This window comes from Chlamydotis macqueenii, chromosome 5 (assembly GCF_036417535.1).
Source record: "Chlamydotis macqueenii isolate bChlMac1 chromosome 5, bChlMac1.mat, whole genome shotgun sequence".
Taxonomy (NCBI): Eukaryota; Metazoa; Chordata; class Aves; order Otidiformes; family Otididae; genus Chlamydotis; species Chlamydotis macqueenii.
This window is the reverse complement of record NC_141560.1, coordinates 10,929,254-10,953,747: the sequence shown is the minus strand read 5'-3', so window position 1 is coordinate 10,953,747 and position 24,494 is coordinate 10,929,254. Positions and strand designations below refer to the sequence as shown.

The window sequence follows — 24,494 nt, the reverse complement described above, 5'->3', positions numbered from 1 at the left end:
TTGTTTCTTAACCTCTTTGTTTGGAAAAAAAACGTTGGGGAAAAGCTTTCATAGCTGCTTTATGGAAAACGTTTTCTGTGAGGATGCTTGAGTAATTGTGCAGGGATGTCTGTGTGCGGCTTAGCCCCCATAGAAAGGAGGAGCTGGAAAAAGGAAACAGTTGAGGACCTAAATGAAATCTGCAAATTATCCACCCTCTCTAGCTGATAAAGGCAGGGACAGTTCAGCATGGTGCTTACTGCTGCACCCACCTGATCCACCATGATATGGATCATCCTGACTTGGGCACTACATTTTGCTATACCCACAGGGTGCAGGTGTGGATGCCATCACCTTTTCATCTTGTCTGGTATGAAGGGCAGTCCTAAAGGGTGGCCCAGCCTGGTCTGGTATCTGTTCATTGCCTGCATTTCCCATGTTTTGCTTTGCTGAAGTAATTGTTCAGCTTTGGTTCTTCCTTTGCCATTATTTCTCTGGATACAGGATACAGGAGTGACAGGGAAGTGCTGACTACAAAGCATTTTTTTTTTTTTTTTTAAAAAGACACAACGAATGTGTCAGTGTAATAAGTGCACACCATTTTAATGGTATAATGTTCTTGGAACATAGTAAGTAGGAGTCAAATTGTTCTGGCAGATATAAGGTTAAATTTAGCCACAAAGTTACTGAAAAGGAGAATCATTCTTTATCAGAGATGCATGCTTTCTGACCAAGCTTCCCCATGCAACATCCAGCTCAGGGCTAGTGGTGGACCTGAGTCATAGAACCATAGAATCATTGAATTATTTAGGTTGGAATGGAGCTTTAAGACCATCAAATCCAACCATTAACCTAGCACTGCCAACTCCACCACTAAACCATGTCCCTAAGCACTAAATCTAAATACCTCCAGAGATGGTGACTCCGTCACTTCCCTGGGCAACCTGTTCTGATGCTTGACAACCCTTTAATTGAATAAATTTTTCCTGATATCCAATCTAAACCTCCCCTGGTGCAACTTCGTTAGTTACCTGGGAGAAGAGACCAACACCCACGTCACTAACACCTCCTTTCAGGTAACTGTAGAGAGCAATGAGGTCTCCCTTCAACCTCCTTTTCTTCAGGCTAAACAATCCCAGTTCCCAGCTGCTCCTCATGAGACTTGCGCTCCAGACCCCTCACTAGCTTCATTGCCCTTCTCTGGACGTCCTGCAGCAACTCAATGTCCTTTTTGTACTGAAGGGCCCAAAACTGCACACAGTTTTGGAGGCGCAGCCTCACCGGTGCTGTGTGCCAAGGGCGGATCATTAGCAAGCACCTGCATGCACTGTGTTTGGAGGGTTCACCCATTAGATTGGCAGCAGAGGGGTTGCTATCCGTCACTCCCCTTCCAAATCAGGTGCAAGTGCTGTAAAAGGAGTGGGTGTTTTTGGGGGTCAGTAGTTACATTGGACAAGATGAAGCTCCTGATGTGTGCTCTGAAGAGTATGAGGGTAAATTGTTCCAGCTGTGCTGGCTGTGGTGTATTACAGCCATGGAGGCTCTTCACCCAGTGAAACTAGATGGTTAACACCGGTGCTGTGAAAGTTATCTGGTAGTTGGATAAGGAGATAATACTGTTGTTCAGGTTGTTATGGAAACATTTCATGCTGGCTGTGGAAAGTCATTCTGGCCAAGTGTTGCTTTTCTCTTCAGTTTGATCTGCTGGGCAGCGCAGAGTTGAAGTTGTGCCTGTAATAGTAATTTACTTCAGTGCAAGGTGTATAAAACACACTGGTTCTGACCTGGGAGCATTTCGTAAGGATAAATGGTCGTAAGTGGGTGTAAGGCAGTATTTCACAGTTTTTCAAAGTATGAGTATGATTTCCAGGAAGTTTAAAAGAAGCAGGTGTGCAGCCTTTGCTGAACTTCCGTGAGACCCAGTCACTTGGCTCCCATAAACTGCTTTGGAAATCACAGCCAACATGTCTGAGCTCTCTAAAAATGCTGTCTTAAAGTGCCATGTGTAGCAAATCAGCATTTGCAATGCTGCAATAGAAATGTACTTTGTGAGTGGTTTCTTTTCCAACTTTTCAACCTTTCAGTGATTTTTTTTTTTTTCTTCCCTTCTTTCCCATTAAATCTACAACTAACCACCAAAGAGCTTAGCAATGACAACATAAAGGCATCTGCCTGGGAAAGCTATAAGAGAAGCACCTTTTTATTAGAAGAATGTGAACAAGGAATTGAAGTTTTCTAAATTTAGTTCAGTTTGAATGCACTAGCTGTCAGAGCCTTGCATTATTCAGAGTGATTTTCAGAGTGGGTTAGTTTGTGCTTTTGTTGAGTGCTTGAAAGGTAGGAGACCAGAGTTTCCTTTTCTTTAGGCATAGTGTAACATCTACCGTGGATTATACCTGCAGATCAGACATTTATAAATTGAAATTGTAAAACTGGAACACAGTCAACTGAAGTGCACCTTTAAAAGATAGTTCAGTGAAGACCCCAGGGTGGAAACCCGGCTGGAAAATCTGGCTCTGGTTTTGTCCCACAGTTGTTCAGACACACCTAAATATTACAAATGAACATGTCAGGGAAGAGGAGTGGGTTTGGGAGGAATGCTTTGCATGTGTTTATCTGTAGCTGGGAACTCAAGTTGACACTTTCTTCTGAATTCTTGCAGGTGAAAGTGATGGTAAGGATTTGTCCCTCTCAAGGAGCACATGAAACATCCGAATCTATGTCCTTCCTAAAGGTAGACCCACGAAAAAAGCAAATCACGTTTTATGATCCAGCGACAAGTGGGCCTTCCAATGCAGGTCACAGAAGAGGCGTTGTTGCTGTCCCAAAGATGTTTGCCTTTGATGCAGTTTTCCCCCAGGATACTTCACAGGTACTGGAGTCACTTGCATAAACCTCTAGAGTCTTCTCATGGCCACAGCATTTGATTGCCTGAAGAGTTCTTTTCTGTTTCTGGGGAATTTTATTTGAATGAGTTGCCTTAATGCCTGGAAAAAACATGGTAATTAATAGACAAGTGGGTAAATTCTTACATTTTCAGTTTAGTTGAGATGTAAAATTAAGGAATAGTAGCCAGGGAGATGGATTTGTCAACTAAATTACCTTCCTGAATTTTCTCTTGTTATAGAAAGACATGCAGCCGATTTGAAATTCACTTTTCCATCTGGTTAGGTTTTAACCCATTTGATGTCACTGCATAAAGTCCTTCCCCACTGCTGTCGGTGGGAAATGAACATTAAACTTAATGTTAAACTAAATGCTGCTCTTAGGAGAAGAGAGGTAGCTAACCCTGTGCGATTGCTGTACCGAAACAGTTAGGGGACTTTTATGTTTTCCTCACCTTTTCCAGTTTGTTTATACTATGTTCTTGATTATTTTTTTTTATCTTGATGGTTGTACTGGTGATGGAGCATGGCTTTCTTTCGGCCTGCAAAAGGATGTATTTCTACAGTAGCAGCCCCAGACCTGAAGTCTGAAACACAGACAGAATGGCTGGTAATTGAGAAGACTGTACACTGCAGCATATTCAGTGAGATTGTACTCATGGACACCTGAAATTTCCTTCTGGGAAAAATCTTTGGTTCAGAAAAAGAAATTCTAGAACAGCTTTGTGAAGAAGAACAAATTCAGCAGCACATGAAGCGTATTCCAAGTTTGAACTGATGAAAAAAATTAGGGTGAAAAATACACCACAAAACATCCAAATGTTATGTTAATGTTGAGAAAACATGGCAAGATCTAGTTCAGAATCCCACCCTCAGACCTTCTTCTAGGATTTTGTTTAATTTTTTGGAGTTCCACACTAGAGATATGAAAATATTCATTAGGTCCAAGTTCTAGCCAAGCACTAAAGACGGAGAATAACCCCCCAAACGCATCAGTGGCTAAAGCAATGGTAGTGACATCAGCAGACTGTTTTTAAGATCCTGCATAACCTCAAACAATGTCTTTGTGCAGACATAGTGACCTCAACCTTAATTCAGAACTGGAAGTGGCTTTTTCTTACTTGTGTTGCCAGCCCTGCTGCAAGGTGGCTGGTCACAGCCTGCTTCTCTGCTGGTTTTGGCACAAGTCCCTCAGGTTGTTGAGCCCTGGTTTGGGGTAGGCTCTTTCAGGTCCTTGCGGTGGGCTTGTTTGGTGGCCTGTTTGTGGTGTTTCTAGGTGGTGTTGGCCAGTGCAGCCACTTCTGTGCAGGCGCCATTGCTTGAGGCAAGCTTGCTGCCGTGCACCTGCAAACAGAGCCTTATCGTTTCACTGTAGTTACATATTTACACCAACCCTCTCCCCTGACCCCAGTTGCCATACTTAATAGATCATCTTACTGTATATTTGAAATCTTCACTGACGTGGACAAACTGGTTTTAGTACACTCAAGTATTTTAGCAAGTTCTCTTTATTGATGATGATGTTTCCCCTGGTAGAGGAAAATGTGATACTATGAAATCTTGTTCAGGGATCTTAATGCATGTTCTCCAGTAAAAATGTCTTTTTAATTCCTGTGAGCACTCTTGAGTAGCTTAATTTCAGTGGAGTTGCTACTATTGCTGAATAGCCTTGGCTAAGCTATTATACCAGCAGGAAGCCTGGCTGGATAGCACTCCGTTTGCTACATTAGTCATAGAATCAATATTCTGAGAGAATTGGTTTAATAGAATTGAGAACTATTTTAGGCTGTAGTAGCATATTTTATTATTTTTAAGATAGCATAGTTACTAAAATAATAGGACTGATGCCATAATAAAGGAGAGAAGATTGTGTCTCAGAAATATTGAGTCATTAATTTCATTACAGAAGAATAGTAAAAACCATAGCAGTATATGCTCTTTTACTTATTTGTCTCCAATCTTTCTTTCAGGCTGAGGTATGCTCTGGAACAGTAGCAGAAGTAATCCAGTCTGTTGTGAACGGTGCAGATGGTTGCATATTTTGCTTTGGTCATGTCAAGCTTGGTGAGCTCCCAAATTCGTTACAGTTAATTACTATGTCAGTCTGGTAATTACATGCTGTCAGCTCCTGGAACAATAAACCTGGAGTATATGAATAGATTAGAATTTCTTTTTAATTAGCTTTGCAAACTTATCATGGTTTATTTCTATACTGGGATTGTAAGTTTTAATTTGAAAAGGTAAAACGTAACATCAGATTACCTTATTGAAGAGCAAGTTTATATAGGTGCATTGTGATGAAAATCAAAAGATCAGAGATGTTTTCATTGTTAATTTGCTGTGGGTCTGAGTTAAAAAAATTGCAAACCTAATTGAATAAATAGTAATGGATTAATAATTAAATACTTTGCATTTTTGCATCTGATTCTATGATTCTATGATCTATTCTTTCCCATTTTCTGTGCAGTACATGGCATTGCATGCAGTTTACAGCGGTGATATGAAGAGACACTGTCTTGTACAAAAAAGGTCAATTAAGTTCATGTTTCTTTTTTCATTCTAGGAAAATCTTTTACCATGATTGGAAAAGATAACTCCACGCAAAGTCTTGGTATCATCCCCTGTGCAATTTCTTGGCTCTTCAAATTAATCAATGAACGCAAAGAAAAAACTGGGACTCGTTTCTCTATTAGAGTATCTGCTGTGGAGATCAGTGGCAAAGATGAAAACCTTAAGGATTTGTTAGCTGAAGTAGCCACTGGCAGTCTTCAGGATGGTCAGTCTCCCGGGGTTTATCTGAGGGAAGATCCAATATGTGGAACTCAGGTATAATGGATATCACAACATAGATTTTTCTGAGCCTGACTTTCTTCTGCTTTTTATTTCCTTTTATCTGACAGCAATTACGACAACTTTTAAGACCAGTAAAAAAAAATTCATTGCTTTTAATTTATAAGCCCTTCTCCCATGGTGTACATGTTTGTTTCTTTTAGTGCCCTAGAGATTTAGCCAATTCCGTGAAAAATAATAAAAAAATGCCCCTGTGCTAATGACTCATTTTTTTGTTTATATTCAAGCTTCAAAACCAAAGTGAGCTAAGGGCCCCAACAGCAGAGAAAGCTGCCTTTTTCCTTGATGCTGCAATTGCTGCCAGAAGTACTAGCAAACCTGAATGCGAGGAAGAAGACAGGAGGAATTCACATATGCTCTTTACTCTTCACATATACCAGTATCGCATGGAGAAGAGTGGCAAAGGAGGAAGTATGAATCTTCTTTCCCTATTGTTTATTTTTCAATTATGTGGTTTTTTGGTTAGTTTAAACAATAATTTGCAATAAAATTAAAAAGAAAAAGTGAAGTAAATCCTCAAGCGGGTTGAGTAACCTTTAACTTTGGTAGCTGTGGCTAATATCTGGTTTCCTTACTATTAATATTTAATTTAATCATTATCCCATGCTATATTCATTATTTTCCTCATTTGAATACATTTTGAATAACAAGTTTGGCTTGAGTCCATGCAAGAGTGTGATGTACAACTGGTTTTCCCCTTTTTGTTTCAGTGTCTGGTGGACGCAGCCGTTTGCATCTCATTGATCTAGGGAGCTGTGAAAAAGTGCTGAGCAAGAGCCGAGATGGAGGAGGCTCTCTGTGTCTGTCTCTCTCTGCCCTGGGCAATGTAATTTTGGCCTTAATTAATGGTGCTAAGCATGTGCCATATAAGTAAGTGAATTATTGTCTGCATTATTTAAAAACTTGTGGCTAGTGTTACCTTAGCAATGAATTGCATCAACAATTTACTCTTTACCTACGATGAAGTTAAAAGAAGTTCTGTCAGAGATGGTTCTGTCTTCTTTTAAGGTCATTTCTATATTACAGATACATTTATCTGTATATCTTTATTTATCTACCTGTCTATGCATATATATACATGCATACAACTTTTTAAATGTCACATAGTAACATGAGATTCTTAATTATATGGCCAAAAACCTCTATGCACATTGGTATATACTTAAGTTGGGTGAAATGTTGGGGAGGGTCTCATTGTTGAAAAAAGCAGGGAAAAATGGCCAAAATGTTTTCTTTCCTTCTATCTCCTCTTTGTTTCCTGGGTTTGGAATTTGGACTGATTTCAGCCAGCTGGGCATTAGTGAACAATTTCATCAAAACTGCTTAGGATTTTCTCTCTGTTTTCCAAATTTAAAAATTGTATTGAAATTTCAGAAAATACTAGTTCATCAAGTATTGGTCAGCAAAGGTGGTTATTTCTGTACGCCTTTTTGAATGATACATCTTTTCAATTAAAAAAAAAGACGACCACCATGTTTACATTTGTTTAGCAGAGAGGAACATTTAGGTATGTTCCTCTGTGGAGTGTACTTGACAATAATATTATGTCAAACGCACCTGTGGGGAGCCCAGCTTAAAGACAACAGCCACATTGTAAGCACTCCTACCAGAAGTTGGTCTTCAGTCCTTAAATTTAATTACTGCTTGTCTTCATGCGTTGTAACTTTGTGCCATTGTTATCAGTCATGTCATTTCACATATTTATCTAGTGCTGCATCTCAAACAGGTGTTCTTTCTTTCTATATTAGGTAGAAAGATAATTTCCTCAGGCTAGCTGCTAGGTTTGTGGATGGAGTAGAGGACGGATGAGTTAGAATAGGGAAGGGCAGATCTTCAACTTTGTCACCTACCATGGTTTAGTGAGCAGACATGATGGTAGTTCCCACATTTTGGGCCAGCTCAGGGGGCTGATAGGAAGCAGTCTCCAGGGAACCCTAGGGAGAGATGTCTTGGAGACTAGTGGAGGACAAAATGTCACCTGTCTTGTCAGCTTTGCTGTCCGTGGTGGAAGAGTCACATCACCAGGAAAGCCTTCAGAAACAAATTCTGCTTCCTATTTGCTATATCAAAGCACAGCAGGTGGAATGGAAACCAGATTAGTTGGAGTGACACTGATAATATATTTCTGATATATAACATTGTTACATTTGTTTAGAGATTTCTTACAATTTCTGTTGATCTGGTTTTTTTTTCTTGTTATCAGAATTGTTTGCATAGAGCTCACAGAGCTTAGCTATGCAGATGAGATGGTAAGTCTGCTTAGCTAAAAATACAGCACACATGAGCTTTTTGGGTAATATGAGCTAAACTTGAGATAACTAAGCTAATTATCAATTAATTGTTTTATGATTGTCTAAATAACAAATAAAATTACTTATACTGCAAATACACAAGCAGATAAATAATTAAAATATTGGTATATGTACGTTTAGACACATTTTAAGTGTGGTCAAATAATAGGAGCATATTTCTTATCTACATGTACCATACATGCACCTATCCTATGAGAGTGAAAGCACAGCTTGTGGTGTAAAAATCTGCAAAAAAGAGATTATGATTTCTTTAAACCATCCTAGTATTCTCATTTGTTACACAGGGACAACAAGTTGACAATGTTGTTGAGGGAATCACTAGGGAACATCAACTGCAGAACTACTATGATTGCGCATATTTCTGACTCCCCAGCCAATTATGCAGAAACTCTCACCACCATTCAGCTTGCATCACGAATTCACCGAATGAGAAAGAAGAAATCCAAGGTTGGTTCACAAACAAGCTGCAATTAATTCATTTGAAAATGAGTTTTCCTAACCTCTCAGTGGGAGAATGTGGGATTTCTCGGTGGTAGAAGTAATACAAAATGAATAAAAGCTCAGGAGAGGAACTGACAAATAACTTGGCACTGAGCCATCATCCCACCCCTGATCCTTAATCCTGAAATTCCCTCCTTTTTGTTCCAAACAGATATTCTTTCTTTGCTTATATGTGGAACTATCTCAAAAGCTTCTATTTGTATTATTGAAAAACCAGTAAGGAAGGAATAGAAAAGTCTTGAAGAGAAAGACTGTGTAATATTTAATGGAAATTGTATGAAAAGATGTGATTGTTATACTAGTCCTAAATATATATATATATATATAGCATGAAAGAGGTAACATAACTCCCATTTTTAAAAGGCAGGGATGAACTACAGGCTGGTCAGTCTCACCTCTGTGCTTGGCAAGGTCATGGAGCAGACTCTCCTGGAAACCATGCTAAGGCACATGGAATGCAAAGAGGTGACTGGTGACAGCCAACATGGCTTCAGTAAGGGCAAATCACACCTGACCAATCTGGTGGCTTCTATGATGGGGTTACAGCAAATGGTGGACAAGGGATGAGCAACTGATGTCACCTACCTGGACTTGTGCAAGTCATTTGACACTGTCCTGCACGACATCCTTCTCTGTAAACTGGACAGACATGGGTTTGATGGACGGACCACTCAGTGGATAAGGAATTGGCTGGATGGCTGCACTCGGAGTGATGGTCAACGGCTCAATGTCCAGGTGGAGACTGGTGATGAGTCTGGAGAAGAGAAGGCTCCAGGGGATCTTATAGCGGCCTTCCAGTACCTAAAGGGGGCTTATAAGAAAGACAGGGAGAAACTCTTCAGCAGGGACTGTTGTGATAGGACTAGGGGTAATAGTTTTAAAATAGAGGGAGGCAGATTCAGATGAGACGTTAGGAAAAATTTTTTTTACAATAAGGGTGGTGAAACACTGGAACAGGTTGCCCAGAGAGCTGGTGGATGCCCCATCCCTGGAAACATTCAAGGCCAGGCTGGACGAGGCTCTGAGCAACCAGATCTGGTTGGAGATGTCCCTGCTCCTTGCAGTGGGTTTGGACTAGATGACCTTTAAAGGTCCCTTCCAGCCCAGACTATTCTATGATTCTATGACCATGTTATTTTAGTTCACACTAACATATTTCTACACCTACTAGATGTAGTTGTGCCAGTATACACAAAGCACAGAGTATATAGCAAACTTGACCATTAATCAATTGCATGTACATATATATAAAGACTTATATATTGACTAATAATAATAACAACTTTTCCCTTATTGGTCATTTGCAGTATGCATCCAGCTCATCTGGAGGAGAGAGTTCATGTGAAGAAGGACATGTCCGAAGACCACCCCATTTGCGACCATTCCACCCACGAACTGTTGCCCTTGACCCTGACCTTCCTGTCCTGAGTATATCTAGTGATCCTGATTATTCTTCCAGCAGTGAACAGTCTTGTGATACTGTCATCTATGTTGGTCCCAATGGTGCAGCTTTATCTGACAGGGAATTGACAGATAATGAAGGTCCTCCAGAGTTTGTTCCCATAATCCCATCCCTGAACAAGAAAAGAAGTAAAGACAATTCTGCTGTTGGTAGGAGTTCTGACAAGGACCATTTTAAATGCAACACTTTTGCTGAACTACAAGAAAGGTTAGAGTGCATTGATGGAAGTGAGGAACCCATCAAATTTGCTTGTGGAGAAATCTCTGCTGTGTCCAATTGTAGTTCAGTCCTTGGAGGTACAGAAAATGCACAGTCTAAGCTGATAAAGGAAAAAATATCTTCTCCTTCTGGAGGATTTAAGAAACCAGTTCCACAAGAAACTCTATCTCCCAAAAAAGGACAAAACCTTATTTTCCAGGCTGCTGCATCAAGGGGTGGCAATGGTAATTCCCATGAAAAGAGCACACCTCACTTGAAAACAGAGCTTTCCAAGCCACAGAGCAGAGCTGACAATAAAATAATAGACTCGATACTGGAGGCAGAAAGAGAGACAATCATGGATTCCCTGCAGTCCTCAAAGTGTAGCCCTTCAAGGAATCTGGAGCAGAATAAGGCCACAGCTGAATGTATCACGAAGGAAAAGTCCTTTTACATGAAGAGACCCTTGCCAAGCCCAGCACCTCCACCTCCACAGCAGAAAGAGCAAGTGCCGAGCTCCGCAGCTGAGAATTTGGAGCTGGACAATAGCAATGCAGTTCGAACTCCTCCTGTGGGAATGAGCAAGCAGATGGGAAAAAAACCTGAACAAAATTCCATAGGAAGCACATTCCTGGTTGGTAGCAATGCCCAGAATCAGTCAGGTGCGATAGAGGTACACAGCTTCAGGTCAGCGTTCAGAGGGAAATGTTTTGATCGGGATATACTAACCACCACGGTGACTTTGCAGCAGCCTGTTGAGCTTAATGGAGAGGATGAGCTTGTTTTCACTGTGGTGGAAGAGCTATCCATTAGTGGGATTATGGATAATGGAAGACCTTCCAGTATCATTAGCTTTAATAGCGACTGCTCCCTTCAGGCCCTTGCATCAGGTTCGAGGCCGGTCAGTATTATCAGCAGCATAAATGATGAGTTTGATGCTTATACCTCACAGGAGACTTCTACTGGTGTAAATATTGATATTGTTGTACCCTTTGCCAAGGACCCTTTTACAAGCAGCAGACGTTCCTCCATCAGTTCGTGGCTTAGTGAAGTCAGCATCTGTACAATAGAAAGTGATGGAGCCCAGTCTAGTGACAGTTTTGTCGCCCAGTCATCTTACAACTGTAATAAGTCCGAGGAACTCTTCAACTTGGATTCATCCCATTTATCTGTCCCTCTGAAAAGTGCTCTGAATGACAGTGGATTTTGCTTCTCTGAACTGGAGAGTGAGAGCTTGAGTTCCAGCAAGCTGTCCTCAGGCATCAGCAAAAGCCCTCAAACCTCTGAAACTACCAAAGCATGTCAGATGAAAAGTGCTTTTTGTGTCACTGATCAGCCCGTAAAAATAAAATTTAGTAATTCTCACAATACACCTGTGATAGAAACAATACATTCTAGTCTTCCTAGGAAAACAAAAACTACCTCGTCTGCAATCCACAATAATACTGCCCTCACCTATAAAGAGCTGCAGAATCCACATGGTATATTTGAAGATCCCTGGCTGTTGCGCACTGATTATCAGTTGGAAGCAAAACCTGCAGACTCACTGCTGTCTCCAAAATCTCATGCATTTGGTACTGAGAAGCAGCCAGAAAAAGCTTCCCAGTATTTTTGTGCGGCATCCAGGCCAACGAAGTCACAGACTATGCTTGCCTGTTCGCAGAGGGTTGTGGATGGTTGTGAAATGGTCTGCAAATCTTCCAGTGGAACTGCAAAGAAGTCAGAAGTTGTGATGAAGATGCCACAGCTGAAGAGAGGAGCCACCACACTGGGAGTGATGCCAGTGTCACATGTTAACAGTACTTTATCGGAGGCTGTGACTCGAGGGAATTCGGATGCTCCCTTGGCCACTGGCAGCTTGAAATCATCACTGGGAAAGAAAAGCACACCACAGAAGTCGACCATGTTGCCCAGGCCAGGTGGGCCAACACCTCCAACACCTCCTGTACGCAAATCGAGCCTGGAGCAGAAACCTGTTGGTCTGGGTAATGGTGGGGGAAAAGCCTCTGGCCTGGACTTTGCCAGAGCTGCCATGCCAAAGGCTGAAGACGAAGCAGATTTCCGGTTAAAAGCTGGGTCTTACTTCAGCGAAAGTGCCAGCAGTAAAATGAACCTGAAGGGTGACCATTCTTTGCCCAAGATGACGTCCAGCTTAAAGGCAAAGGCGTCAAAGAGCGAAGCCATGCACCGTTATGGGAGCCACATGTCCCTGGAGAGGTGTGACAGCCTGACATCTGTTGGATCCAAAGCAAGTGTGGTGAGGGAGAGTGGGAGCGCCAGCAACAGCCGGGCAGGGCGCTCCGTCCCCAGGCTGGGGGCCCCCACTGTTGCCTCTGGTGCGGGTTTACCGTCACCCTTCACCGCCCCTGTGCCTGGTAAAAACAGCCAGGCAAAACCCACAGCTAACCAGAAGGTGCAAGTGAATGGGAATAAAAACCGGGGCCTGTCTGCCAGCGGGTCGAAGTCTCTCAGTTCCTCTGTGAAGTCCCTGGCGCAGCCCGCAGGGAAGGGCTCTGGTGTGGCCCCTGGTGGGAAGGCGGCCCCCCGCTCCGTGCAGCCTGTCAGCAGCAAACCTGGCCGAGGAACCATCATGGGGACCAAGCAGGCCATGAGGGCGGCCAACAGCCGTGTGAACGAGTTGGCGTCGGGTGGCTCTGCCAAGGTGGGCCACTTCCGAGGCTCCACTGACTCCGACAGTGGCAATGACAGCGGCATTAACCTCAGTGATGAAAAGTCACAAATCCCGGTGTTGCCATCTCCATACAGCAAGATAACGGCACCCCGGCGGCCTCAGCGGTACAGCAGTGGGCATGGCAGCGACAACAGCAGCGTCCTAAGTGGGGAGCTACCACCGGCCATGGGGAGGACGGCTCTGTTTTACCACAGCGGGGGCAGCAGCGGCTATGAGAGCATGATTCGGGACAGCGAGGCCACCGGCAGCGCCTCCTCGGCACACGACTCCATGAGCGAAAGTGGGATGTCATCTCCAGGCCGGATGAGGAGCCTCAAGTCCCCTAAGAAACGATCAACAGGTAAGAAATGGAGGGGAAGGTGGCCAGGGGTCCGCTGGCGCTCCACTGCGTCCCTGGAGATGGGGCGTTTTCATGGCTCTGACAGAGAGGGAGAGATCTGGGGGAAACTCAAAGCAGGGAGGTGGACTCCATGCATGTGGTTGCGTGTGCACGTGTATTGCTGTAACAGCACCTACTTGTCATTTATTTCACTTCAAAGCTGCAGGTGTGACACAGGTGCTGTGGCGGAGAGGACAGGAGAGGCGCCGGGTGCCCCGGGGCTCCGGCAACCTCCCTGCGAGGGAGGAGGCGGCAGGTGGCTGCTGGCAGGTGAGGCTGCGTTCCTGCCTCCCTTAGCAGGGTCGACAGCGAGCACAGCACCAGTGCGGTGGAGGGTGTTACGGGTGGGTTGGGACAGTGAGGGTGCTGAGTGGGTGCTGATCAGTTTTTGTGAGGATCGAGTGAGTGTCAGGGAAGATTGGTGAGACAAGGGCAGTGAGGAGAGGAGGAACTCTGCTGCCAGATCCCTGTGAGGGAATTTCAGTGAGATGGGCTGGGACTGTAGTTTGGAAACAAGGGAATAGGCCTGGAGGGGAGAATAGTATTTATGAATTAATGAGAATTGCTGAATGTGTGTTAGATTACCTAAAGCTAAGGCTTAGGGGCAGAACAGAGGTGCGTACATGAGATGCAATGACTTAGGTTACTGCTACCAGCTAACTGCAAAATTATTGTATTGCACTGTAGTAGTGTTTTTATAAAGAAATCTTAGTGTGTATGTGTGGATCCTACAAACAACAGGAAAACAGCTGGGGAGTCGCTCAGAAGAGGCAGCTCTGGCTCGTGTGCTGTGCCAAGGCAGACAGGTCTGATCACGCCATGCAAAGGTGGGCACATGAGAGCCAGGTCCCCTTTCCTGCTCTCTGGTGCCTTACCTTATTGCTTTCACAGGTGGTGCTTGTGTACGTGCTGCTGGTTGTAGACAGCTTCAAAATCAGGCTTATAGGACTGCTGTTACAGTGTTCATATTCTCTGATCTAGGTCTTGTAGTATCGTAAAGAATCGGTGGCAATTGGTGCCGAGTAGCTAATGACCAGCAGCCTCATTCAGCAACCTAAGCACACTGGCTGTTGGAAATATAGTAGGAATTAATATCAGCAATATGCTGAATCTGAGCTTTGAGTTGGAAAGCGGTAGTTATTGCAATCCCTGTAGATACCCGTGATGCTCGATTCTGGCAGTAAAACCAAATGAGTTAAACTGATGTAGATTTCATGGTGCTTTCTGGTCAAGCAACTGAGTTCCTTCAGCTGGTGATAAATAATTTTAGAAACTTAGTGCAACATTTGCTGCACTTCTCTTTCTACAGCATATCAACCTCTTAAACCTTTCCTACAAATCAATATTAACAGCTGTATAAGTTCCCCACATATTGAGAAGGCATTACCCACTGATGGATTTGTATTTGTTTTTGCTGCAGGAAATGCTTATAAGGTCTTTAAAAATGATGAATTATTTCTTCTTCCAATTGAAATTGCTCTAAATCAGTATATTATGTATTACTTTTTGGAGTGCTGTAGACTTTGAGACAATAATGTGTTTTATACATGGAATGAGGTTTCTTAGGAAGTTCATTAAATATTTCTTACAAGAAATGTTTGGTGGAGACCCATTTTTGGCCTAAAATATATTGTAATATTTGCAAAGCAGTAGAGATTCTTGGAGTAGCTTACGTTGCTCCAAACTGTGTTGGAGTCATGCAGTCTCTGGATTTAAGGACAGGTCCTACTCCCATATACGTCACTGGAAACCTTATTCCCTTATCTTTTAACTTCATCCTTTGAGGAATGGTGGTGACCCTGGCTGGTATAGTGGAAGGATGTGAAGTTTGTCTGCTTAGTGTATGTGTTTGTATCTGTTTGGTGTCCTCTTCAGAGGGATGCTGCTCTCACCAAAGTGGTTCTAGGATCAGAGTTACAGCAGGCAAGACTATAGTGATGATTCAGGCTAAATTAATTGGGGTTGTGAGAATGATGAACAGGTGTTGTAAAAGTAGAATCAAGTCTTCCTCTTTGCAAAACATTCCCATTACGACTGTTCTTGTTACTTAGAAATTAATAAGGATGCAATTAAGAATTAGGGATGTTTTTCTTAAAAATATGCAAAGCAGGTAACTCTTCAGGTATCTGTGGCAGTGTGTTGCTCTTGGACGTACCTGCTGGGATTTTATCTCCATTTCACGTTGAAGTTTGTGACAGGGTTTTTCTGAGAGCCTTAACTTGCTCTCAACTTTCCTGTAGAGGTCTCAGCCCAGAAGTTACTTTGGCAGCACTGTCTTATGAGCAGCACTGTCTTGTTTGTTTGCTATGCTCCTTTTTGTAAGAAGACCAGAAGAAATAAGACTCATTGCCTCTGAGTTGGTTTTCAATAAAAGAAGGAAATTAGGCACTAAATTTATTGTCACCAGTCACCCAAAAGCTGCTTATACTTACTGCTATTGTGTGACATTTCAGCTTGTTTCTGGTGGCCTTCAGCTCTCCTATATACCTAGGGGTTGGACCACAGCCTTTTTAACATTGCCTGACCAGCTTTATGCATGTAATCATCCTTGACACATGTGGTGTAAAGGTTAGGCTTTTAGGGAACGAAGAGGGTCTTATAATCACAAATAGTGCTGGACACCAGGGTGTCAACTCTTGCGTACAAAAGTACCAGCATTTTTGAAGGACATAAGTAAATCTCTGCTTCATGAAACTTGAGCCCTAGCAGATGCATCAAGGTGGGAGTATGCTGTTTGTTGGTAAATCTGGGAACCCTCCTCTTCAGGAACTGGTGAGGTTTGTCATGCTCTGAGCTTCTGAGTGTTGGTGCAAATGGGTGGTGGTAGGTCTCCACATCAGAGGTGGCTCAAGTTGCATCTTGGTTGTTTGCTGCCTTCTGAATGCCTCCTAATCCCACAAAGTCATTGAAAACTGCTGGTATTTGGCACCTTAAAGCATTGGTAACAGTTCTGCAGGGAACTGTTTGCTCTTTGTGAAGAGGTAATACAATGAGAGGAATCTTAGATAGCCTTGCTTGGCTTTAACTGGAGGAGCAGGAGATTTCCAGACCCTGCCATTATCAGTATTGGCTAGAAATGACTCGCTATCTCATTGCCATTGCAAGGTAACAAATACCTTTGTAGCCTACCCAAAAAAAAAAAAATCCAGGCAAAATATTTTTGCAAGGAGAGAATAAAGAACTGATGCTCAGACATCTGCTTTGGGAGAGGAACTGATTTTATTCCCATCCGTGAACCAAGTGAACATACTTTGTAAAACAGTAACTCAATTAGCAGCCTGAGGGTATTCTACTAAAAGAAAAAGATCAAGAAAAGCATTTCTTCCTAAGTTTCGTGAGCACCTAGATCTCTTTACTTCATTCACTGCAGTACGTTCTGAAGTCTGATAGTCTTTAGAGTCTGAGGAATGCTTGTCTTTTGTATTGTAGGTCTCCAGCGTCGTAGACTGATTCCTGCTCCGTTGCCAGATGCTGCCTCCCTAGGAAGAAAACCCAGCGTCACTGGCCAATGGGTTGATCTACCACCTTTGCCCGGCACTTTAAAAGAGCCATTTGAAATTAAAGTTTATGAGATAGATGATGTGGAACGATTACAGCGACACAGACAAGAGGAAACTGAGGTCAGCATATGTTTTACAACAACTGTAGACAACTTAAATTGGTGTATACAGGCAGAATCCTTGCTTGAATGCTGGAATGGTGTTCAGGAAATTGATTACAATTAAAGCACTATAATTATTAATTTTACAATTCATATGTTGGGGTACCCTTAACACAGAAAATGAAAATGATTACTGTCTAAAATTAATTGTGTTTAACATGACTGACGGTGTAAATGGAAGTTACCAATGAATACATTATGAGAAGACTTTATAACCTTAGCCTGGCTGATGAAACCTTACAGCCTCCCTCAACTATAGGGTCATTAACTCTTTATGTAAATGACAGGATTCTATTAAATCAGGGATGCACTGAGTTTAATTTAATTGTAATTGGAAAACACTTCAGCTAATTCTATTTTGGAGACCAAAATTCTATATTCTTCTGATGCCTTTTTCCCATTTCTTTCATAATAGCCTTTCCAGGATGTTGAGAAGGTAGGAATGCTTTTAAGAAAATAAGAATTCCTATGTTTTAGGATTAAATATAACTCTCACATTATTATTAGGCTGTGTTTACAATTTGCACTGCTGGAAAAAAAAATCCTCTACAAACAGTAGTAATTTCAGAATTTATTAAGAGATGTTTGCTAATTCAGAGAAGTGCAATAAATGCTTCAGTGATATAGCATGCTGTTCCTCTAGATTAGAATCCATTAATGTAAACATCAAATAAAAAGACCTCAAAAAACAGAAAACCCACCAACCTCACAACCAGACAAAACAACTCACCTGCTAACTCTTACCAGTAATGAGCTGGGAGGAATTTCTGTCAAACTGTTGGAGGTCAGCTCATAACAGGCACATTCATGAAATGGCCTTTCTGTGTCTTAAAAGGGTCTGATGTATTTCCATACCAAGCTGAAGATACTAGAAAGGCGCCAGCAGCGAATCAGAGAAGTAAAGGCAAAGCATGAATTTTTGAAGGAAGAGTTGGAAGAGACAAAGTGCAGGTTGATGATGGATCCGAATAAATGGAAAGAAGACTGTAAGTACTTCGCAAAAGCAGCGGTACCATCAGCATGTAACACCTTTTCAGCATGTGAGCAGTCCCACTGAAAAAGTTCAGCACTTGCTAAGATATTTTGCTGAATTGAGCTCTAAAATACTCTCTAACTCCATTCATATTTCTATGACAGCAGATTTGTTTGGTGCTGAGTAGTACCAGAAATAAACAACAAAAAAAAAACCCCTCCAAACCAACCAGAAGAGAATGTAAATACAATGCAGAGAGTTGCTGTGATGCGCGTTAATATTAAATATTTATATAACCTTTTATTATCCTTCTTTCCAAAGAAGAACAAAAATGTTTCCATATCCATGTTATAGCTGGGAAACTGAGGCATGAGATTTGTTAGCAAACTGAGGGCTGTGTTTAGCTGGAGTCTCAAGGTAGTTTTGCATCTGCTAAAGTGAAAAAAAAAATCTTAGTTCAAGAGAAATAAAATTTTCCTCTGTTATTGGCTCCCTTGTGACAGAATAATATTTTGCTGTAAGCTGTTTCTCTTACTCACTAATTTTTTTGTCTGACAGTTGAAGTGGATCCTGATCTCGATAAGGAGTCACAGGAGTACCTGGAGGCACTGGAACAAGTGACAGAGGAACTGGAGCAGTGTGTTAATCTGTGCAAGTCACATATCATGATAGTGACGTGTTTTGATATTGGAGTAACGGATGCACAAGATGGAGTAAGGGAAGTGGAGGTTTGAAGAGAGGTTTTTCAAAGGACTGAAGGAAGTGAAACTGGATCGTCCAACATGAAGAAGTGAAGAGATTAAGTAGCTGGGAAGTGAAGGAGGAAAGGTGAAGCCTAAAAAGCAACAATGAATGTTGTAAGAGAAGGAAACAGCTGAGGGGAGGGAATGTTCATAAATCATTTGGTGCCTCAACGTGACCTGAACTGTACAAAGATAAAAGTAGGATCAAGTATTGCTTCTACCAGAGGGAAACGAAGAAATTTAGTACAAACCAAGATGTTAACAAACAAACAAACAAACATACAATGGAAGTGCCTTTAAAGTTAATTTGATTTCATTTTTGTATTTGGTGCTAGAAATAAAGCCAGCAAACCTAAGCAGACCACAAAATGTATTCCTACGAAATATTTTATACTGTATAGTGTATTTATGACTATATGTAAAAAACAAACAACATTGTAGCAAAAGCAATAAGTAAATTATGTTTTCATACCTGAACTTGCCTTCTTGTTTCATAGAAAAGCTGTTTTATGTAGCAGAATTAAAATTGTATTATAATTGTTTTCTTGGTTAGGGTTCAAGATATTTTTATGAACATTTATCTATTGAAAAGGTGTATTATGGCATTTTGAGATGATTGTTTTACCTTCAGGTTTTGTATTATTACTTTTTCAGATCAAAATAAATGTTTGTTTTCCATTTTATATATACATATATAGATATATATTAACTGCTTACCTTGGTTACTAACCTCACTTATCACAGACCTGGTCTTTTTGGAGTCGTAAACTTAATGTAAGGAAGTCCACAAAGGGCACTGTGGTTTGTTTTGGTTTTCTTTTTTCCTCTCTGACTGCAGGAACTGAGAGTTATGTTTATTACCAAAACCATAAAACAAACAAAAAAAAGGAACAAAAATTTTTTGTAAATGTTAAGTTAGGTCCATATTTTTATATAGTTTTGACTATAAATATAGCATTTGCATTTTGAACTTTTAAGACAAATAGTATATCTTTTTACAGTTTTTCTAAGGAAGGCAAACCCTCAGGATCAAGTTTATACATGCTGCATGAGATTTGTGCTTTTTTGAAGGAGGCCACTTAAGTGTGGAAACTATTGATAAATTGTTGCCAAACAAATACTTTTGAAAAGGTTTAATAGTGTATGTAATACCACATTTCATAATGAATCATATTTTCTAATCATCTTCCTTTTTATGGTTTTTTCAAATCCTTTGTACAAATATGTATTATAACAGCTTGCTTCAGTTTTTATCTGTGAATAAAAGATACATCTATTGTTACGATTGCTTCTTGCTATGTGCATGATTATAACGTTCGAAAGAGAGAGGATGGCCTGTGGTACACTATATTAAATGTCATATTATATTATCTCATTGCCCAAGAGAGATAACTGGGAACAGAGTTTTGACATTAGTCATCATAAACCAATTGGGAAAGAGAGACAAAACACTAAAGGGTAAAATAAATAGCAATGATAATACTTATATTCTCTTAGCACTTTATAGTTTACAGAACAAAGACCTGCGGCTCACTTGCTTGTTTTCCCTGATGAGACAAAGCAATTAAAAATGGGTCTGAAAACACAAGAAATCTTTAGGAACTGGCATCAAGCCCTGGGCTTTATAAGTCCATCATAGCAAACGGCTGCATTTGTTTCTCTCTCGACACTGCTGCGTTTGCTCTGATTCGACAGTAGCTGTGCCTGGTCCTCATCTCCCACTGATGCTGGCTGGAGTAACTCCAGGTAAACTGAATGTAGAGCGAGTGCTTCTAAGGACATCATCTTGAGTATTTTTCAGCTATTTGGCCAAAAGGACTGTAACGTGTGAAATTTTCCCCTTTCTGTATCTCTCCTTATATAGCTCTAACAGCATGGCATCCAAGCAGCAAGTTCTCTTGCCCTCACAAGAGGACTGTGAGGAGGAAATGCTTTCCTCCTCATTCTGCAGCTGGAGAAGTGGGAGAGTTAGAGCAAGAGTCTGATGCTTAAATATCTTGGTGACTTTGCATATGTTACAAAGGATGCCCTGCTCTTATCTGCCTCTGGGCGATTTATCCCTGGAAAAGTGTGCATCATGTTTGCTTATTGACATTTGGCACTGCCTTGGATTGTATACAGGGGAATGTGCTATCTGGAATTTCTGGAGGATCTCCTTGTTGAACTCCTTGAATGCCAGATATATTTATGAAATTGTAGATTCCTGCTATATTTAACTTCTGTGTGTGTGCAGAAAGCCAGTTCTTCCAAAGATGGAAGCAAAACCATATAGTGATTCAATACATTGTGGTTTTTTTTTTCAGAGCAAGGATCAGATAAATAAATACAGTCAAAATAGAAAAGGCAGCACTATGCAGGGAGACAAATATTTCTTAGCAAAATGGAAAACCTCTAAACAAGAGGGCTGAAGGAGAATACATTCATGGGGAGCTCTGCACTGGGGTGTTAGGTATTGTGCTGGTGCCACTACACTGTCCTCTGGAGATGCACATCTTAATGGTGCTGCTGCAAGGTGGGTTGACTCGTGGTGGCCTCTGAGACCTGGGCTCAGCAGGGCTGGGCTGACAGGCTTGTCAGGGTAGCCTGTAACCCCCTCTTCAATGGACACGAAAGTTTTTGTTTCTTTTATTTGCTGTCCACTTCATCTTCTCAGAAATCTTCATTGTTCCCCCTTGACTCTGGCAATATTATAATCCTCTGAAATAAAAATCAAGCCACTGATCATCCATCCCAATTTTTATAAACCTGATAATTTGTTTAAATGTTCCACTATATAGTGTTTGCTGATCAGTCCTGCACCCTTTGATATTTTCTCCTTAATTTCTAACTATGGTTGTGTTTTCCACAAAGTACTGAAAGAGACATTTCAGGGCTGCTTAGTTACATGTCAACATGGCAATAGCATGCATATTAAATGCATTTAGCCTCTGGCTTGGTGACACAAAACAAGCCTGAGATGCAAAATAAGGTGAGGCACTGATGGATGAAACAGCAGACTTTTCCCTATGGAAATTCTATTCTTCATTGGTAGTTGTGGATAGTAAATTATCTTTCCTATATCAAGACCTCAGAGCCTGTTACATTCCTTTCTTTTTGGTTACTTTTGCAGTTCTGTCCAGTTAAAATTTATACAAATATATGCATAGTTTATGATTCAAGCCTACATTGCAAAAGGGTTAATTGTATAAAGTTACAAATGATAATTGTAGAATGAAACTGAATGCTTTATTTCATTAATTTTCTATTGAGATTTAATAATTTAAGAGTGCTATTCAATTGCACACTTGAAGAAGAGATCTTATTGGATTTGTTGCTGTATCAAATAAAACATTAGAAACCCACTGGTGTTGGAGAACTGCCCGAGTTACTTTTGGCAGGGCTAATTCACACCAGAATTCTTTCTCCCTTGGTTGCAGATCTTCTCGTGAAATCCCTCACCTCCTCTTTGCTGGGGCAACCCTTTCTAGGTGTCTTGAATGCCCAGTCTACCAAGCAGCTCACATCATGCTTATTTCATGGCAGCAGGAAAAAAATGTATTGACAGCTGCTGTTTTTCTTAAACTAATGCAATCATAACTCTAAATAAAGCCTAAAGATTAAAGTTCAGGAAGTGGGACATAAGTTCTCTTTTCCTCCAACCACACCTCTCACCGGGTTTCGCTAACCAAGAGGCTAGAGGTGAGTATGCCTGCATGTAAGGGGCAGGGAGAGGAGTGGTCCCCACCGCCTCAGTCACAAGGTCAGGCACCTTTCAGGAGGAGATGAAGTATGGACTGGACCAGAAATCAAGTGAGAAAGCAAGACTCTTACCTGGTGACCAGGGACTCGGGAAAGTGAGGAGAACCTTGCATTCTGGACATGGCCTTCAGGCTTTTGCATTTTCCCATCCAATAGTCATGGTCCAATACATAAAACTACTCTTGAGAGGCTGGAGTTCAACTCACTTGTCAGAATTTGCAGGTTGGATGGATGAGTTGGAGGAGGCAGCAGCCACTCCGGTAAACTGTGCTGTTGCTCACCATGGACTAAGCAGTGTACAGCTATGGGGACATTGCTGCATTGCTAGAACTCTTTGTTGTAAACATGGATTACCTATAGAAAGATCAGATGGTGTGTAGGCAAAACCTCATTTAATGTATCTGTAAAACTTTTTTCCTTACAGTGCTTCTGGTCTAACCAGTTCCAGCTATGGCATATCTAGGACACTCTAACTGCAGTATTGAAACATCAGTACTAAAAGTGAATGCAATATAAATAGGATATTTTTATTATTTTCTCAGCATGCAGAAAGTGTTTCATTTATTTCTATTTCAAGATACCCATGTATTCTGTTTCTAGTTATAAACCCACGTTTTCCAGTCACTTGCATTTTATTTTTAAAGAAGTTATGTGTGGAATATAACTCCACAGGCAGCTGTTCTTTATGGTGGCTATAGGCAGGGTTTAAGGTAAAAATGTTAGCTATAAGATGACCTCTGTATCAGATGTCCAAGCTGGCAGAAGTGGACACAAATAAAAAATGGTGCCGTATTTGGGCCCCAATTCACTAGAGCACTTAGGCACCTGTTTAAGCAAACAAGTAAATCTGGTTTGTATCCAGCAAAACACTCCAGTTTTGGCTTACATCCCATTGACTGGGATTTTTTTTCGCTCGAGGGCTTCAGATGGTGTAAATTGCTTTAGCAATGCTTCAGTGGAGCTACGCTGACTTTCACCAGATGAAGATCCTGCTGAAAATACTTTACTTATCAGTGGTATTTGGGAGAAAGGAAAGAATAATTCTGTCAATATGTGCAATGATATCATGAGTACAAATTAGAAAGCAGAAACTACCTTACAGGCTCCTCCTGTCTGTAGCATCTCATGGCTTCATGCAGAATTTGACTCGCAGAAATCTGTTTGTGGCATACATAGTGTGAGACATAACTCTTGACATTGTAGATGTTTGGAGAGATTTACTATGAGACCCGCAGGGGAACTACTTGATGACGAGGTGTGTTTGGCAGGACAGCAACCTTATGACAGCTTCTGTAGGGACCTATGACTTCGCTCATCGTTTCCCTTCCCAAGACTCCCCCCACAAGCTGGGGTGGGGAGCAGGAGCATGGTGGCAAAAGGAGGGGAATCTTTCAGAGCAACCCATCCAAGGACTCCAGGTGATGCAGACTTCCTCAGTGGCCTGGTTTTACCTTTAATATGTCTCTTGCTTCCAACTGCAGCATTCAGCTTGAGACATGTTATTCCTGGGCATATTTCCGTGGCTCCTGGATGAGAAGGAAGGGCAGCTGACACTTGGCTATATCTTACTGAAGGGTGGACAGTAAAAAGATGCTCATACAGCAACTGCAAGTAATGTTTCCGCCTTCTACGCATTGCGTTAACCGTCAGTAGCATAATTCACTTGTTGTACTTTTATATTAAGACATTGTCTAGAGATTAGGGCCTTATTCAAATCTCGGTGATAAGGAGGTCTCTCTAAGGCAGCTCTTGTCTGGTTAATTTGTCTTTCAAGTGGACGACCCAGGTCCTGGTGTGAGCCAGTATAGCTTCATTCTGCAAAGGTTTTGCTTCATTTATTTCTTTAATGTAAAGATTTCCATGGGAACTTCCTGGGATGGCGGAAAGAGCTCATCCTGACTTTTGAAAGCACAGCCCTGTCTTTTACTGAGCCTAAATGGATCTTTGCTGTTGACTTCAGTAGGGGAAACAGCAGGCGATTAGTTAACTCCTGGCATCAGCAATATTACGTGGCCAGAAGGAGCCAAGCCTTCAGTCCCAGGATAGCAGAAAAGCAGGCTCATGGCTCCGTGTTATATGTCTCTCCTGCCCGAGGTCAGTGGATTGCCGTGGATTCTGCCC

The 24,494-nt window shown here is 41.5% G+C and overlaps 1 protein-coding gene across 2 annotated transcripts in view; it reads left to right on the top strand.

Moving 5' to 3' along the window:
• The window catches only part of KIF26A (kinesin family member 26A), a 102,464-nt gene extending 82,547 nt beyond the window's left edge, over window positions 1-19,917 (top strand). For both annotated transcript variants that reach the window (XM_086749578.1, XM_086749577.1), the window contains 10 exons: window positions 2,642-2,851; window positions 4,835-4,928; window positions 5,428-5,690; window positions 5,942-6,125; window positions 6,425-6,584; window positions 8,311-8,473; window positions 9,835-13,219; window positions 16,688-16,878; window positions 17,755-17,905; window positions 18,451-19,917. In XM_086749578.1, the coding sequence (XP_086605704.1) occupies window positions 2,642-2,851; window positions 4,835-4,928; window positions 5,428-5,690; window positions 5,942-6,125; window positions 6,425-6,584; window positions 8,311-8,473; window positions 9,835-13,219; window positions 16,688-16,878; window positions 17,755-17,905; window positions 18,451-18,626 (4,977 nt within the window). In that variant the 3' untranslated portion in view covers window positions 18,627-19,917. The remainder of the gene's footprint in view (window positions 1-2,641; window positions 2,852-4,834; window positions 4,929-5,427; window positions 5,691-5,941; window positions 6,126-6,424; window positions 6,585-8,310; window positions 8,474-9,834; window positions 13,220-16,687; window positions 16,879-17,754; window positions 17,906-18,450) is intronic.
• Window positions 19,918-24,494: the final 4,577 nt, after the last annotated feature.